This window comes from Sprattus sprattus (genome assembly GCF_963457725.1).
Source record: "Sprattus sprattus genome assembly, chromosome: 15".
In the NCBI taxonomy this organism is placed as follows: Eukaryota; Metazoa; Chordata; class Actinopteri; order Clupeiformes; family Clupeidae; genus Sprattus; species Sprattus sprattus.
Genome location: NC_137913.1, coordinates 18365667 through 18384315, shown reverse-complemented (window position 1 = coordinate 18384315; position 18649 = coordinate 18365667). Strand labels below are relative to the sequence as shown.

The 18649-nt window shown below is 43.9% G+C and overlaps 1 protein-coding gene across 1 annotated transcript; it reads left to right on the top strand.

Annotated features, from left to right (window-relative positions):
- Positions 1 to 668: 668 nt before the first annotated feature.
- LOC308376320 (uncharacterized protein) lies at positions 669 to 18246 on the top strand. The gene is made up of 7 exons (XM_080852615.1): positions 669 to 807; positions 7661 to 8631; positions 10366 to 10417; positions 11328 to 11463; positions 12081 to 12232; positions 15078 to 15317; positions 16439 to 18246. The coding sequence occupies exons 1-7, from the start codon at positions 727 to 729 to the stop codon at positions 17108 to 17110; spliced, it is 2304 nt and encodes a 767-aa protein (XP_080708741.1). The 5' UTR covers positions 669 to 726; the 3' UTR covers positions 17111 to 18246.
- The last annotated feature ends 403 nt before the right edge of the window (positions 18247 to 18649 follow it).

The following is an 18649-nucleotide window of genomic DNA, read 5'->3' as shown; positions in this document are numbered from 1 at the left end:
ATATGTAAATGCAAATAGTCTACATGCAAACACGCTGTGGTCTTTAATGCAGTCGTTGCTCTCTTTGCGTCCAGTGAAGCCAAAAATGTCCAAACCCAAATTAATACTGAATCACCTCTGCTGACAGCCTCAAGATCTCTCCCCAACAGGTATATTATCCAGTGAACCTTGTGTAGAGTGAACTAAGCATATATTTTTGTCACTCTCCCTGTTATCTATTCCCACACAATGTATAAGGCATGTCACAATGTACATGGACTAGTTTAATCCTAAACAAGATAAAATAGTATTCAGGTATTAATCAAGAGTAATTACACAGCCATTGAGGACCCACTTACATATAGCTATGTGCTATAATTATGCCTGCTAGGGCTGTTTTAATGTTGTAACTTCACGGATGATTTCCAGATAACAGCGGTCAAATATCAACAGGTAATTGACCTAAATATTTCTGCCCAATGTTCTGCTTGAGGTAGATCTCTTACCCGTTCATAACATCGATGGGGTGTTCTTTATGGGGTTTTCTGCTAACAGGTTAGCCTACTTTTTGCTGAAGTGACAGTTGGTGTGTCGTGAATACGCTTGGCTCAGCCTCCGCCGTTCTGTTGTGCGTGCGGGTCCACGCGTTATGAAAGCGCGCTCACAGACTCTCAGGTGAATGGAGAGAGGGGGACAAGAGAGGTTCTGCTGTCCTGTCTTCGTCGTTGAAACTGAAAAGTAGGGAAAATGGGACTTTCTGAGTTTAGAAGGACACCCATTTTTATTTTGTCCTTTCTGTTTTGGATCACAGGATGTGCACCGCAAAAAGTAAGTAATAGCCATCTGACCGTCAATATGTTGTTTGTCACTTTTCCTCTTAGAATTCCAGCACATGATTTGTAGACAACAACTGCACTGTCAAATCGATGCGATGGAAGCAAACCCTTCTTTGCAACCCTGCTTTCCTGTCTGAGGGAAATATTTCACCAAGTTTCTCGCGTGTTGTTTGGTTAACAAGTATAACCAGGGAAGTAGAATTTGTCCAAAGGTTTTTGGTATCAGGTTTTGGCGTCGTAGCGCAGTATAAAAGTTTCGTCTTCATTAATTGCATTGAATATTCAGAGTTTCGTGGCGCGATTCTGTTTTGAACTTAGAACGCTCTGCAGCTGTTTTTGTGTCACGTCAGATATTTATTATTGTGGAATGCTAATGGTAAAAATGTAACGCATTGCCATCAGTAAACAAAATGCCAGCGACATGACACGGAGTTCTAAAAGAGAATAATCCAGTATGAGCACATATCAAAATTAAGTTATCAACCGTGATAACAGTCTTCATAAGGTACTTATATTTTGTAAGCCTTTGCATCGTTTAGTGTAAATTATTGTTATTTTGATCTTAAATGAACTTTGTAATTGTTATTCCACCACTATTCAGACTGGATGGCATATAAACAGAAAGTCATTAGATCTTTATAAAGTTTATTCAATTTTTTTAATGTAAGGTGTGATTTGCAATTATTGCAGAATTCGCGCATCCGTGTGAAGTATCTCAGTTCATTTTATTTATTTTTTTTCCATCATAAAAGCCTTTTTTGTACCCTCTGGTAGTGCCATGGTTACACTCACAGTTGAAGCCTGGCCTCTGAATTGCAGCGAGCAGCATAAACAACACCTCCTCAATTTGTGCTCATTACCCTGCTACACGGCTCACTGCTACACTATCTCATCACTGCTCCGCTACGGTGGTCCGCTCGCTGCTTATTAGATCCGCTGTCAGGAGGGGCAGCTACAATATGAATGACCACTCTACCCAGAGGTCAAAGCTTGTGCTGGTGTCAAATGTAATCAAACTGCAGTTGGATAGCTGGCCCCTGCCTTTGTGAGCGAAAAGTTTGTGTTTGGTTTGAGCCCGTTCAGGGTGACACAAATGAACATCAACGGCGGCCGAGGCAAACTGGTGAGGTTTCCTCGGCTGTTCCAGGGAGTTGATAGATCATTGGCTGTGTTAGATCTACAGACAGCATTATCTGGAGACAGACAGGGGGAAGTGGTAGTTGTTGGTGTTAGTTGGTGTCAGTTTGACTTACAGTTGGGTGGAAACTCAGCATCCGATTTTTGTTGTTCTTTTCTTCTTTTTTTTTTCACCTTCTCAGCATTAGGGAAAGGCCTCTCAAATCTGACTACGATTTACAGGTGATTAGCAGATTCCTGTAGAAGGTATGCTTTTAATGATCAAATCCTTCCTGGCACTTTCAGCAGCCTGATCTGAGGGACTTACTCTGGGGTAACCACGCCTGACGTCATTCAGTTGGTGGTATGACCACAACAAATCATTGAAATAGTATCGACACACGACCAAACGTCCCTATTTATAACTCTCCGAATAACCCTCACCTGCATACTTGTAACTTGCCCCCTCAAACACAAGAGAGTTAGCAAGTGTGCAGTGCCACTAAGGGCATCAGTTGTGGGGTACAAACTGTCAAGACTCATCCTCGTCCACTGTGACTGAGCTGGAGCAAGTGGCAGAATTCTTAGAATTCGACAAACAAAAGCCCCTCAGCACACTGGACTGTCAGCTTCCCCTCGCCTCAGCCTCTGTGCACATAGGGTGCTCACTATCTCTGTAATTATCTGCCTGAGGGGGCACTCTAAATGATGCCTTTGTCCTCTTTTGTGTTAAGTTGATTTTTTTGAAACAGTGTATTGGATTGGTAGCCATGCCTGTCCCAAAAAAAAGAAGGTAGTAGTAGTTTGTAAGATGTAAGCGCCTGCATGTTTTTACAAATTATACACACACATTTGAAAGTGTTTTCAAGATGTTTGCACATATGCACGCTTGTTTTTGCCATCTGCCAGTGACCTTGGTTTATGGGGGTGAACATTTGGGAAGCATAAGTCTGATGCATAGTGATGTGAATAGCTTGCATGCATGAATAAATGTAGTGGCTTGGAAAGCCTTCCATGTGACCTTACAGAGATATGAGGAGAAAACCGCCTTGTCTTTGCAAGGGAAAAAAACTGCTCTGTCACCCTGCTTGCCTCTCAGTTACATTGGGATTAACTGTCTCGGAAGCACTGGCTGAATCACATTCCAAATCTGGAAACGATTTTGCTAAATGAGTCGATCTCTGGAGATAAGACATGCATCTCGCCCACATGTTTCACACTGTGCACATCCATAATTATGGCAGCTCCTTTTAGGATGGAAGAAAGCCTGTGATTAATGGTGCGATAATTGGTGCGTACCATACAAATTTGGTATGCCCACCCACTTAGTCAGAGGAATCGAGATACCAGTGGATCTTGTCGGTAGTGTCTAATTGTTTGGAAATTATGACATGAAATATTAAATACTGGCTATCTGGACACTGTTTAGGGTGTAACAATAGTGTGTTGGAGATACAAAATGAACCTGCTGACTATAAAACAGCAGGCAGTGTTGTTTAGCAAATTTATCCAAGGTGAACTTTTGGCCATCAGAAACACTGAGGGAGAGAAAGGCCAAGACAGACAAAGAGAGAGAGAGAGAGAGAGAGAGATTGAGCGAAGTTGACATCAGAGGGAAGATATGCGAGAAGTCGGAAGCTAGTGTATCTGAGCTCTCCACAGCTGTGTGAAGACTGCTCTCAAGGATCCTTCCCCTCTTAAAGTAGCACCGCTCCTTTCCCTTCCTCTCCTTCTCTCCCTCCTCTTGTGGGAAGCTCAAGGAGGTGCACCGGGCGTGACAAGGCTGGGCTTTAACGTGTTGATTCATTCCTGTGCTGTCAGTAGCCGGGTGACGGATTAGGCAGGAGATGAACCCAATGTAACACATCGTCACAACATGCACACCAGCGAAGCCGATAGCTGGTGGAGTGGGGCTCACTTTTCACCACCAATAAATAGCCCCGGTGAGGATCCCAGCCCCTTTGCGAGGGCCCCGCCTGCCTGTTTATGAGCGACTCCGGGTCTGTTTGTGCATCTGAGTGAGCGTGTGGCAAGACCTAGGGGACTGAGGCTCAGCCTGCTGTAGTTTAGCAGTCAGGACATAAGCTCACTCTCTCCCTCTCTCATTGGTGGTGATGGGGGTGGGGGGCTGAAGTAAACTTGTTGTGATCCCACACAGAGTAACCGAGAGTAGCAAAATAATAAAAGAGAATGAATGTGCTCTAAGGCACCCTTTTTTGGAAGAAAAATTCAAAGGAGCAGGGAAAAAAACCTGATGGAAATCCTAAAAGCTTGTTTCCCAAATCAAAAAAGGATTTATTTTGCCCTCTTTGCATATTTGGAATGGTTTTATTCTGGGATATTTAGGTGTTGTTACCAACTGAACAAAAATATCAAATTTGCACAAACTTTAATGAAAAGTTTATGTTCCTTTTAATACCCTTTTATGAGAACACAATATTATTAGCAAAGAATACCCACATTAGTACTGGATTTGTATTGCTTATTCTTAGAATTGCTCATGCAGTTGCAATGTTTGTAACAAACATAGAATCAAAGATACTTATGAAGTTGCAATATTTAACAAATAAACACATATTTTTGTTGAAACAGGCAAATGGAGCAGAAATCAATAGATAATCAATATCTGGGCCACAATTTCAACCATTTCCTCTCTCAGTAAAACTTAGCTTACATAGGCCTTTTGACACTTCAGTAGGCTTTTAGATTTGGTTTAGATTTTGGTAAGTTATGCAATAGCATGTTGTCAGGGACTGATGTAATGGTGTATTACTGTCTAACAGTAATGAAGGTTTTTTCGGGAAAAAATACTTCAAAGCCTTTAGAAATAAATGAAGCATGTCATTCCGATCCGTCACTTGACTCACACAATTACTGTATTTGTCCGGGTGATCTACTTCTGGATGGGGTTTGTCTAGTCATTTTGACCAAAGCACAACTAGGGCGCGATGACCAGCAGGTCTTATGTAAACTTCTGCTTGCTGCTACTTATTAGCATCACTTCATTAAAATGTCATCTCCTATCGCAGCATGAAGCGCAGCACCGGCTGGCATGGCCCCGCATTGTTCCCTATGAGAAAAGGCATCCTTGGTTAATTGAACCCCCTGCCTGTGATGTAACAGAACTGGGATGTTTGGCATTATAAGAATGTCCCATTTCCATTATACACTGTGGCACTTTGGAAGCCATTCATGTGAAGTCTACCGTGCACATTTCTGTGCCTACATACCAACAGATAACTCGGTCTGTTGGCACAATCCACAATTATAACCTAGTTTTGTGACAAATGGAGATTTGGATTCTCCAGCATGGAATAAGTTCGAGAGACCTTAACATTAGAATCACAATTACGCTGAATCAACTATTGAAACTATTTATTCATGAATCAGATACAGTATGTGTATATCCGGCAAGCCCCCCATTCATAAAAGTTTCCCTGATGCTTTAATGCAATAAACAATACAACCATGCAAAGCCAAAATCGGCTTACTCTTGCGCTCTGTGAGAATGGCATTTGACCGGTTCAAATGTCAGTCATGTAATTAGTGCTGTAGTGGTACACAGACTTGTGCTAAGCTCAGGAGAACAGCTTACCCAATGCGTCTGCACCCTGAAAGAAGGTTGTGTTGGAGGTAAACACTCTTAATGATAAACAAGTTATACGGAAGTACAATGCCTGCTAGAGAATTTGGCAGCATGTCACTGTGTAAACCTACTATTTGTATGCAGAGGAAGGATTTGCATGCATGTGTGTGTGCATGTCCAAGTATTTGTGTTTACAGTCTGGTACTCTTTTGTTAATATTGGTCAGGCTTTCAGAAATTAATTCTCAAATCTCAAACCAGTTTTGGTAGTTAAGTATTGGGCAATAATCCACTAAGGAAGAAATATGGTATTTTTATGCAGAAAGATGATTTGTATGTGAGTATATGTCCTTGTGTATGTGCTTCCAACCTTGACATATTTGTTTATACTGGTCAGAAATGTACTCTAATACCCTAGCCCTTGCTGTACCTATGAAGCAGGGGCGAAAAGCCACTTAGCAACCTACTGCGCTATAAACATGTTTCCCCCTTTTAAAAGGGTGCAAATTACTGGACAGCCTCCAGCTAGGTTTCAACAGTGCAGGTTTTATTTTGGTGTTCTCCGTACAACTACTGCACAGACAAGTAACAAGGTCGGGGAGGGAGGACGGAGTGATATGGTACGACATGCTGGGAGGATGAGAAAAAGCAGTAGTCACGACTGGTAGGCCTATACTTGGTTCTTTCCTTGCAGAGAATGGCTTCATGCCCCCCCAGGAGAGCAATATCTAATAAAGCTAGCAAAATGACGGCAGTAGGAGTTCTTAGTTGCGGTGCAGTTTGGATGTTTTCCTAGATGGTCTGTAGATAGTGTATGGTCTTTTTTAGTCTGTCGTGACCAACATGCATTTTTACCGACCAAAGTCCTCCACCTGTGTCATCCATAACAACAGCTTCAGGTCTCAATCAGAAGTACTTTGGTGGAGGTCAGCTGAAGAGCTAGTCTTTGCTGACCCTTTAGTGCTTTCATATAGCCTCAGAATGTCTAGGTATTTGTACTTAAAACTAAACTGGTTGGAATGTTTTTGATGAGAACGCACATATGACCCATCACTGTGCTTTGCCATTTTTGGAGGGAAGAGAGACTTTTTCATTTCGCCTCCCTGCTTTGGCAGCCCTTTTAATTTAGTTTGTAGGCCAAGATGTATAAAAGTAGGAGGTGGGGGAGCATAGGGGTTTGTTACCTGTCTGGTAGCGAGGCGCACTGGGTTGTTCACCCTGGCTTTCCCACAGTCCAGAACCCAGCTCCACAGGAAAGCTAATAAAGTCGGACCCCCACAAAGGTCTGGATCTGGAGTGGTCTGCCCCGACAGACATCTGACTGCCATTAGAGTGAGGTCCCCTCCATCCTGCACACCTGGGACGCATTACCGCCAGCATGTTTGAAGAAATACCTCCCTGGGGTTACCATAGCAGGCAAAGAGCAGCTTTGAAATGCCGGCAAAGGAGGAGGGTTGAATAGGTCAGGCATGCACACATTTTGTGTGAATCAACCCAATTTTACTGGCCTCGACTCCATTTGAAAAGCAATGGCAAGGCAGCCCAGAGACAATGATATACTGTTAGTGGGTGCCTCTTATTCTGCATGATTATCCTCTTGTGGATGGGCTGATGATTTTATTCTTTCCTCCCACCAGTCGTGAGCCTTAAAGTCTTAAAGTCTGGGAATGTAAAGTGATTGATTTCCTTAGCCATTGTGTTTTTGGTTTCACCAAAATTTGGGTGGTCCAAGCTATGGCAGCCAACAACAGAGCTGGCATTGTTGGACAATTCTTAGAGTAGCTTAACTATAACCACATAATGAAAGGACATGGCATGTATACTTATAATATTCATCTTTCATTTTCTGTCTGTGGATTTTGTTGTTTGGCTGAGAAATTTGGGGAGGAAACTGGTGCGCATTTTGGTATCTGCCACGAAGATGGTAAACCAGAGAGGATGCTACAGTTTTAAGTGAATGCACACAATTGCTCAGTGTTTGCACAGAATCTGTCTCCTGCCAAAGCTCGATTTCTTGTCCCTCACTTCAAATTCTACATTATACACTCACACATATTTTATACAAACAGTGGTTAACTGATCCGTTCATTCTCTTTACCATCCTCTGTGCACATTATTGAAACGTATTATCTTTTTTTTTTCAGGTGTATTTTGACTGCGGAGCCAAAGTGGATGTTGTAGATGCCCAAGGGCTCATTCTCTCCCCTGGATTTCCCTATAACTACTCATCAGGGACTCACTGTGTTTGGCAGTTCTTTGTGCCCGTAGGCCATCAGCTCATACTGGAGATGTTTGACTTTGACGTCTTCGAGAATCACGATAGCCAGGCCAGATTTGCCGCCATGTCAGAGGGGGGCCTGGACGAGGATGAGATGATGGATGACAGTGCTGTGTACTCGACTGTGAGGCCAGAGGTGGTGGGTTCCGCATCCCAGCCTGAAGACGTCGCCACGCCGACCAAAGACGGCAGCAGCAGCAGTAGCAGTCCAAAGGACGTGGTCAAGCCCGTGGTCATCCAAGAGCAGTCCACAAAAATGGAGATGGCCAAAGTGTCTAACTCTGCCAAATGGTCCTCGTCTTCGCCGTCGATGGTCCCCTCACTACAGTCCCCTTCACAGCAGGCTACTGGGATGGAGCCTCAGGGAGACAAAGCCCTGAATGACATCTCCCCTCAGGGCCTTAGGGCTGACGCCAGCCGGGGGGGAGGTGAGTTTGTGAGCGACCCCACCTCGCCTCCACCTTTGCCCACAGACACAGAGTCAGTAAGTCCGGAGACGCAGCAATCACAAGTGGACGCGTGCCCGCATGACGTCCTCTATATCTCTGACCTGATCACCTTCTCCTCTCGTTTCTGCGGCGCCAATCGGCCAGCCAGTAGCCAGCTGGTGTTTGGCTCTTCAGATGGGATGGTGGAAGTGATCATGGAGCTTATCACCACCACCCACTGGGGCCGCGGCTTCGCACTTCTCTTCCACTACCGCAACCACACCGATGCCATGGCCGACCAGCGCTCCCTCACCCCCACGGCCAGGAAAGTGGACGCCCTGCTGGCCATTGTGAGTGGGGCAGCCTTCTTTGCTGTGGCTCTCTCTTGTGTGCTCTTTATTGTCTTCAGGTAAGTATTTTATGGGGCAAGTGCCTTAAAGGGTTTTGTGGTATTAGTGGAAGTCTCTCACCCATAATGTCCTAGTTTGGACAGGGTAACAAAGAGCAGTTGCTTAGCAGAACAAATTGCTTAGTAGAAAATATATATCAACATGGGGACATTTCCATAAAATGTTTTTAATTGTTTTAATTTAAATTTATATTTACTTAAATTAAATGTATTTAGTCTGACACAAAATTGCCACATGTGTGGCAACAAGTGCAACTCTGCAATGTGCGGATGATTACAAAACATGTTCTGAATTACTGAATATTAAATTCCCATGCCACAGATTTAGCATTGCGTAACCCAGTTGCCACCGAGTTACATTCACATAGACCTGGGACATAGCCTTGCTTATGCATTCACATGGAAGTAAATGGCAATCATGAATGGGTTTTATTGATGGTGCTGCACTCCTTAACGTGGTGGCCAGTTGGTGTTGACTCAGCTTGAGTCTTCCTAGCCCCGGAAGTGCAGTGGGTGTAGGAGGGCCGTGCTGCTCGGCTGGGCCTTGATGTGGGCCTGTTTCCTATTGTGTGATAGAGGGCCTGCTCAAGGTGCAGCACCTGGCATCGATTCCCATGGACAAAAGAAAAGCACAGCCACACAATAGTCGGTGTGAATGAAAAAGGAAGAAAAACAAGTAGAGCTGTATTTCTCTGTCCCACAGATGCTATTGTAATTGTTTAATAGAACAAGCACCCTCATATCAAAGGGTGTAATTTACAAGCCTTTCCCATGTTAATCCCGTGGGGGGGGGGGGGGGGGGGGGGGCACTCAAACAATGTTCTAAGTTGATGCTATCGCTTTGGGAGGTTGTAATCCTATCTATCTAGAGTGCCATGTGCTAATATAGCTGAGGACTGTCAAAGAGTGTCCTTATCTGATCTTTTGCCCGTTCTCCCTGCTGAGAGTCCCACCAACACTGCAAGCTGTCGAATGCCCTCAAAGCAAAAGCCATTCAGTGTTTGCCAGATCTAGTGATTTTGACCCTTTTAGGTTAGGCTGACCCTTAATGTGGGCTCATTTTTAACTGTATGTTGTACTGTTGTATACTGTATGCAATACTGGTTTAGCTGCAGAAACCCAGACATGAATTGATCCATTTTGAAAAATGAGAACACAGTAATAGTGTCAAAGAAACCTGTAGGAAATCAAACACTGTTAAACAACGTCTTCCATTAAAAGTGGTAGCACACAATAATAGCAGTGGTGTATACTGTTCATGAAGGTGGAAATATGAAGCAGACGTTTTCAGTAAAATGAACATCTAATTAGGAGGAACAAGAAAGGCATAAAAAGCAGCAGGGGATCAGTACACTGCCCTAAGTAATATATGGTTGAGGGAAATTCTAAATTGTGTGAGGTTCTCATTTTCTACTTAAGGAATTCCTGTAGTAAACAGTCTGATTTTGGCTGGAGGCTTGGCTGGTTTTGCTCAAGCTATTAGTATTTATTTTATCTTGAGCCCTGAATATCAGCACCTAGAGACGAAAACAAAGGTGCTGTGTTAATATTATGTCTGCTATTGTTGTTGCTGTTCTGTGTTGTTGCAGTTGTTGTCCACTGTAGTCTTATTCTTAAAGGGTGAATCTTCAGCAGATCCAAGTAGGGAATCAAGCAATTACGTCTGACTGACGTTGAAGGTTAGACAAAATTCTACACGCATCATGAAAATGTTGTGGGTCTTTTGTGTTCCAGACCAAAACTATGTGCTAAAGGAGACAGCGCATCTCCCTCCAGCAACCCTGAGGTAAAACAACCAAACAACTCTCTGATAAAAAAAAAACCACACAGACCTTCCTCCTCAGGTTAGATTAGACATGGATCATGTTGCCTTGCCTTCATATCCTCTCTACTCCTCTCTACTCCTCTCTAACAGCTATATGCACCATAATATTCTTCTTTGAGGTTTCTGTATGACACGCATTCACAAGGCTGAACTTCACTGACCTTTATCATTATTGGAATCAATTAGACCACATATAAAGTGCATGCTTGAAATTGTGGTTGACTTAACATGGTTAACATTCTGTGTGAAAGACTGCTTGCATGTGTGTTCTGTTTGCTAAAGTGAATTGTGGCATGCGTTTCTCTGTAATTTATTCATTCTTTATTTGTGTTCTTCTTCAGAAATGCCTGTGTTCTCAAGTGGTTTATTATGGGCTGCATTTTGCATTTCTCCAGTAATGCCATGAATTCTCAATGAGCCTGAGGTCAGATGTTTGATTGGGTGACTTAAGGACATTCTTTGGCTCAGAACTTTAAAACCGTCTACCACAACAGCGAGTTCAGAACTCGATAAGCACACTGATTTAGATTGACTTGAACTTTTGGTGACTGCTGAGTCCTGATTTATTGTGATGCATGCATGCAATCGACTCATTCCTGGCCTCTGTCAACCAGTCTCTCTACCATACGTTTCTGCACTATAAACAATAAATAAACACACAATAAATAAATATTGAATTGCCATATTGCCTCGTATCATGTTCCAAAAAGGGTTTACCTCGGCTACATGGTGTGGTGCTCTCTCAAAAAGAGAGCGTCTGGTTCGGAATGTTGTGCCATACTTACTGTTGTAAGCTGTCATTGATGGTTTGGTGCCGTGCTGTTTATGTTTCTTGGGTATGATGGCTGGCCCTCTGACGGTGCTGGTGCAGGTGCCACAGCTTGTGCAGAACCCTGGGGTGGATGTCAGTGAGCTCCAGCTGGTGCCTCCCAATGACCTCGGCCAGGAGGCTGTGCCAAAGAATGGCAACAACAACCGCTCACACAGCCTGAGCCTGCCAAACACAGGTAGTACTGCGTCCCTCTGTTTTCTCCATCTCTGTCTCCCTCGCTCTCAGTTTGCTATCTCTCTGGTGCCTTTTGTAATTGAGGGGTCCCTTTTGGGGTCTTTGGGCCCAGTCCAGCTATGTTGGCCATGACTTCATCTGTGTCCCGGAATTGAACTTATACATCCAGTTTAATTGGTCGGGAACAGAATCTACTTGTTTTCACGAATGAGAAGAGGAGGATCCCAACCAAATGGCCAGCATCTACCACCCAATATAGAACATGTCCTCGTCATATATTTTGTGTGTGTATTTTATCATATAAAACATGCAGTTGAATTTGTGACAGTATGCAGTGCAGGTTATTGCCCTCATTCTGCAGAAGTGGTGTCTGTGCATTTAAAATCATTTGGGTACCTTGAACTTTCTTACATTCTGTTGTCCTACTTACTGTGACTGGTGGAGCCTCTTTCTGCAATACGGGGGAGATTTTAAGGTTGTTTCCCAGGAAAAGACTCTTTTACATAGTTTTGTGTTGTTTGGCACAAAGCACCGCAACTATTTGATTATACATAAACATCCATTTTAAAACAGTGTATTTTATGTTGTTTGTGTTCTCTTGCCTGTTTGTTTGTCCAGGGTTGTCATTCACCGCTGGCGGTGAGGTTTCTACCAATCCTGAGCAGGACATCTCCTCTGGTGGGCTTACAGAGCTTGAGCTGGGCACAGATGAGGTGTTTGTGATCTCCTCCGGACCCATTCCAAGCAGATTGCCATTCTGTCCCCACACGGTGAGTTGCAAAGCTGGGGGGGGGTTCTGTGCATTCGGGAAGAGCTGGCTGTTTCCTTTGCCAAACGCTCAAGGGGAGGTTGGCAATGGCGTTGCCTTTGATGCCATTGAAAGCGGACCTCCCATACGATAAACCGTGTTCCCTTCTCCCCTGGTGGAGCGAAGTTAGGTTAGGCTGCCCCGGTGTTTTTTTGCATGTGAACCACTTGTGCTGCTTTGCAACAAAAGCTGGCATGAAGGATCTCTGGCAGCACTTACGGAGTTGGCGTGCTCTCCAGCAGCCAAGGCTAATGAATGTATTATCTGTGCAGCCAATTTCCCAGGTCTAATGCTCTGTGTGTGGCTCTCTTTCTCTCTCTCTTTTTCTCTCTCAATGTCTGTCTCTCTGTCTGTCTGTCTGTCTGTGTGTGTGTGTGTGTGTGTGTGTGTGTGTGTGTGTGTGTGTGTGTCACTTTCTGTTTGTGACTCTCTTAACCTTTACAGCACTTAAAGTATAGTGTTGTATTTGGCTTAAAGTAGAAGTTTGACTACAGGCCTAGATGGCCTCTTACACCTAGATTGACTTTTAGGACGTGTGTGTGTGTGTGTGTTTGTCTGTGTGTGTGTGTGTGTGTGTGTGTGTGTGTGTGTGTGTGTGTGTGTGTGTGTCCGGCCCTCAAACAAGTCAGTATTGTGTTTGGAGCTTTTGTGGTGCATGGAGTACTCCACTTTAAACCCCTGCCTAATTCGTGTCTAGACGTGGAGAGCTGTTAGTGATTCTTTGTAAGGATTACCTTACTCTTTCCGATGATGAACAGCTGACTAATGAACTGGGACGTGTGCCTGATGTGCCTTTCACATCTGATCAGCCACTCTAATCAATGGAGCGGTTCAGCCTCTGCCAGTGTTCCTGGGCCTGTTAGAGGGCCGCAGGATGGCTACTATTGTCCCCTTCCGGCATACCCCTCCAACTGTCATCATACCTGCGCGCTGCTGGGGATTAGATGGAAACCATGCCACTGGATGGCAAGCGCAAAGAGAAAAATGTAATCTAATTCCTAATTCGATTAATTCACGCTCCGATTGGTGTTTTGTTTTGTTCCTCAGTGTTGTGCAATGTTTTGTTTATTTGTTGCCACGACTGTGGTTTTTAAAAAGCGCAGGCACTGATTTCATTTCTTGGTTGGGTGTAATTACCTGATAATAATCTAATGGCCAACCAATCAGCTCAGTCAACAGTGCGTGTATGCTCTGTGCGTGTAAATACACCGAATTTGTGTACTTCTCGCCGGGTACCTTATGCGGCATGAACGGAGTGTTTGTCTGCCGTGTGTAAATTTAAATGTATGACTGAGTCTAGTGTGTAATTCAGACTGGCAGCTTATTAAGCCACTTTGTGGAGTGACTGCATTAGAGTGGTAATCGGAGCTGTTCTCTTATAATCCATAAAAATTCTACAAAATAATCTGTTTGGGAACATTCGTTACTCACTGCGAGGTTCACTCACCTCAAACAGTTGTAGGAAATGTGTCGAATGTTGTATTGTTGTGACCAAGCTGCCACAACGCTATTTTGAATTGGACTGTGACTGATTTAAACACCTGCCCTATATGCTAATTTAAGAAAAGAAAATAATTAGTTCCTAATTTTTGGATACATTCCTACCAAAAACCTGTGTACAAGCATGACTGACTCCAAACATTGTGTTAAGAAATGAATCAGATGATGATGAATAAGAAAAAGGTATAATGTTGAATAATACAAAATAAAATTAAAATAAGACAGCTAAGAAGCTAATACAAAAATGACTTGGTACTCTCAATGACTTCAAATTCACAGAAATCACAGAAACTCTGTTGCTTATGTTTCTAATACTGACAGGAAGATTCAAGACAATCTGGCCGTACGCGTAGGTCAGTGTATATAGCAGCAGTCATTCAGAAAGTAAAACACCCTGTCAAAGCCGGTATAAAGAGGTCAATCAGAAAGCTAATGTTATAAGTCATTGAGATATAAGTTGGCAACACTGCAACAAGACGAACTATCAAAGATATTTGAGCCAATTCCAGGGTCATCAATGCCAGGCAACTTTACCTGAGCATCTAGGGAGAAAAGACTACAAAGAGAAAAACTTCTTCACAATGACGCCAGGCATCATCGTGGTTGTGTCTTCATCTTCAGTAATTAACTCATCTAGGTTGATAATGTGTTGAACTATGGGAATGTTTAATATATTACCGTGCTGAAAGTTTATGAAGTTGCTGAAAATGTAAGTGTACTTTCAGATCCTAAAATCCTTACAACCTTGTGCTAGTGCCCACCCACATTCAAACCTTAGAATGTATGATGTGATATGTATGTTGATATTATGACAAAGGAGGTCTTTCCATTGGCTTAGACAGACTTTCCACATGACAGTTATGTATGGTGACAAGACCGGGCACTTTGCCATACTGAAGAAGAATATGACATCTGGGACAAAGATACCTGGCCTTTCAGCATGCTGCATATCTACCTTATATGAAATCCTGCATGAAATCCTACAGTTCAAAAGAGTCCATGAAGGTGTCGGAGACTCCTGTTGAAGCTTCCGGTGCTGTGTAGAACCTGTGAAAGAGAAAGGTGGAAGGAACTATTTACATGTCCATTAAGTCAAGTTTCTAGGATGTGTGTTTTGTATGTGATTAGCTTTATGAAAATGCAGTTTGTATGCACAACCTGTAGTTCCTCACCATGTAATTTAGGAGATATAGTGTAATGTCTACAGTGCACTTCTCTCAATATCAGAAGCACTTTTTTGTGGTGGCACCTTTGGGTATGTTATGGTAATCATGCCATGGAAAATGTACTCTTTTGTTCCACAACAGCGGGAGAGGTTCCTTCGACACAGCGATACTGGTCCATCCCATGTAAGCGACTGGCCATCTCAAGAGCCCTCTGCCCTACCTACAGCTGCCCCTGCAGGAACTACGGGGTCTTTCAGCAGTGCTCGGCCGCGAGCATGGAGCGTCCGCACCTTTCAGGACTTTCTGCCTCCTTTGCCACAGCTGCATAAGAAGTGGTGCAGCTGGAACTCCACCAGCCCCTTCACCAAGCTGGTTGACAGTGTGAGTAACAGAGAAAAGCTACCATGCTTTATATTATGTTTATGGGATGTACACAACGGCAAATAACATCCCCCCCCCCCCCCCCCCCCCCCCCCCCCCCCCAAGTCCAGTAAGTTCCAAGATAGAGCCGCCACAGTTCTGACTTGTTTCACAATCCTGAGATACTCGATTTGAGATCTGGAGAATTTGGAGGTCAACACCTCGAAATGGGCATTATGTTCCTTGAACTATTCTCAGGAAGTATGTGTCAACTAGTATGCACTTGCATGCCTGGTCCCAGGGGTTTCCCAGCAGAACTTTGCCAAAGAGTATGACACTCCCTCCTTTGGCTTGTTTTCTTCCCTCAGAGCATTCTGGTGCCAGCTCAATGGCACACACATACCCAGCTGTCCACATGATTTAAAAGTAAATGTGACTCATGGACAGGGTTACCTTCTTCCATTGCTCTAAGGTCCAGTTCCTGTACTTGTGTGCCCATTGCAACACTTTTAGATGATGGACAGGTGTGCAGCTACACAGCCACTCATGCTGCAGCTTTGCAATTGCAGTGCGTTGCCTGGATTCCTCAGGCCCCTGTCAGTAGGTGCTGATCACTACCGACCAGGAGCACCCACAAGCTTTGCTGTTTTGGAGATCCTCTGACCCAATCTTCTGGCCATAACAATTTTTCTGTGTCTCAAGTCTTCACACAGTCATATTTCTCAAGCATCTAGCAATTCAGCAACAAGTTGCTTACCATCTAATATATCCTAGACTATGACAACAAGCCCAAGCAAACCATTATCATTTATTTCATCTGTAAGTGGTCATAATGTTTTGACCTCTCGGTACTGTACATTCCACACAACCCTTCTGGAAAAATGACAAGTAAGTGGCATCAACATAGTAATGTAAAATAATAATTTTGACGGTCAATGTTGTATGTTCTTCTAAACTAGAAGACACTAAAAGAATCCTTCGAAGTTCCTCAACGATTCATTAAAACATGGCTAGAAGAGCTACGCCAAGAGTTAAAATATTTCAATTAAAATCAGTTATGTCAGGAATTTAAGTGTTTTTAAGAACTGTTTTACAATTGATTTGTGTTAATACTAAGAATTCTCAATATTTGTACTTTTCAGGCACCCTCCAGCTCGGTATCAGACTGCCAAACTGACAGCAAGAGGAAGGTCTTCTCTGACCCCCAGCTGGGGAGCAAGACTGACACCAGCCAGTCCGACTCCTCCATGAGTAACGCCTCCTATCCCCTCGCCCAGCCCGCTCAGCGTCAGCGTCGCCTCAACTCCACCAGCAACCTGCGCCGCACCCGCTTTGCCTCCCCCTGCTTCGGCCTCCTCTCTGGGTCGCCGGAGAGCAGCAAGTCGGCCCCTGTCAGTTACCAGAGTGCTGATCCCCATAGTGGAGGCAGCTCCCCGGGGCAACAACAGCAGCTCGGTGAAGCACTGGCAGGGAATGTCAGAGATTTCGCTGGAGGGGGCGATGATCACATCAACGTGCCGGTATTCGCCATATCAGAGGAAGAGGACCGGCAGCCACTGGTGCTGGCCGAGCACCTCAGCCAGTCCTCCGTCATGCACAACGGACTGTGCCAGGGCAAAAGGCTCACAGACGGGGGTGCAGTCAACGGATCCGTCCTGTCCCGCGGGAAGTCTGAGTGGAGGCCGTGGGCCAATAACACCACAGGAGAGGCGGGGCTTCTCCTAGCTGACATGCCCACTGGAGTTGCAGATCCAGCGTTGGTGATGTCAAACAGCTTGTCTGGTCAGATACAACTGTCCTCTCTTGGCCAGTAAACAAAGCCATGCAGTATGATGGGCCAAGGACATGACCAATCAAAGCAGTGTTTGGAGTCAGAACTGAGAAATGTCTCGACTCCTAAGCTATACCAGCCATGTTGAGCTGGTACTACACTGGCAAGGGCAAACCGGCCAAACAGCCTTTGAAAATTCCTGCAGTTAAACGTGCCGTGAATCTATCTGATTCTTCTTGACAAAGAGTGAGGAAAGAACTTTTTTTCTATATATGTGTGTAATCATTTTTGTTACTCTTTACCATCCATTTACCTACCATTATATCTGCACAAGATCTGGTCAATATATTATCAGAATGAAGCATAATTGCAAAATCACTGAACTACTTAATGTCATGTATCTGATGTGTCTCCACTTAACACGTAGCCTAATCCATGTCAGTCTCTGCTTATATGTTGCTTATAAATGAAAATAACATCATATAGGTAAATGCAGTAGTTAGAGGTAAAGGTATTACATTTTACCATCCACTAGTGCTATGAATTAATACCTACTGAAACAATAGATTGTATGTTTCTTTTCTATATCAAAGTGATTCCAAATACCTGCACTTTTTTTTTCTACACAACCTTGTCCTTAATCCTTCAGTACTATGTAGAGGACCAATTAGTGTGGATCGAGCAGCAAACCGCTTGGCAGGCTCTCTCTGTGATTCACTGAGTTATTCATTGGTCCAACATGCTTCTGCACACTGCGTTATATAACGTGTATGGCCCTGTTCCTGCTTGTGCGTCATATCAGCACACCTTCAGTGGGACCGCGGCCAATGCTGCTGCTACTACTACTGTTGCTGCTACGCGTGCTCACGCATAACCTCCGCTTGGCAAGACCTCTGGTACCTTTCCTCTGCCCTACTGGATCACGACCGGCAGACGCGGAGTCACCCAAAATGCTGTTTCATTTACACGTGTGTGGCCTGCGGAAAAAGGCTGCTGGTGTTCCAAGTTTTAAAAGGGAACTTATAACTGTGTTAACATGAAGGAGAAAAAAATGCAACTAACCTTATGTGTAAAGTACACGCTACTGTATAGAGGATATTATAGTGAGTGTAAAAAGAAACGAGGAGTTGAAAGGGGAGTGTGTGAACAAGCTTCACTTCTAATAAAACCTATGTGCCATCTCTGTGTAGTTCTTTGCCTTCTTCAAAACAACACTGCAGGTGCATCATGGAAGCATGGTTGAAATACAGACACACTCAGGTTATTTAATCAATGCAAAGGTTTATTAGTGCAGCAAACAGAGAAGAACTTTCTTGTTAGAGTGATTCTACCTGACATTACATATTTCCTTTTTTTTTTTAAACTGCTAATACACAGGAGGCACTGGAAGCTGTCAAAGGCATTCAACTTTAACAGTGCTACTCTAAATGCCCCCTATGGTCCTTGGCTACTCAAAAACAGAAAGAAAGAAACCTACTGAACACAATGTACAGACGGGATTGTTCTCCTTTTAAGTAAGCCTTGATGAGGTAGAATTCAACTACCCCCCTCTTATGTGCTCCGAACTGTACGGCGCTTTCCA

Excerpts from the sequence above, each read along its gene's own strand:
- LOC308376320 (XM_080852615.1), top strand. The coding sequence starts at position 727 with ATGGGACTTTCTGAGTTTAGAAGGACACCCATTTTTATTTTGTCCTTT. Across the intron at positions 8,632-10,365 it reads GTGCTCTTTATTGTCTTCAG|ACCAAAACTATGTGCTAAAG; the intron begins GTAAGTATTTTA and ends TTTGTGTTCCAG. Across the intron at positions 12,233-15,077 it reads TGCCATTCTGTCCCCACACG|CGGGAGAGGTTCCTTCGACA; the intron begins GTGAGTTGCAAA and ends GTTCCACAACAG.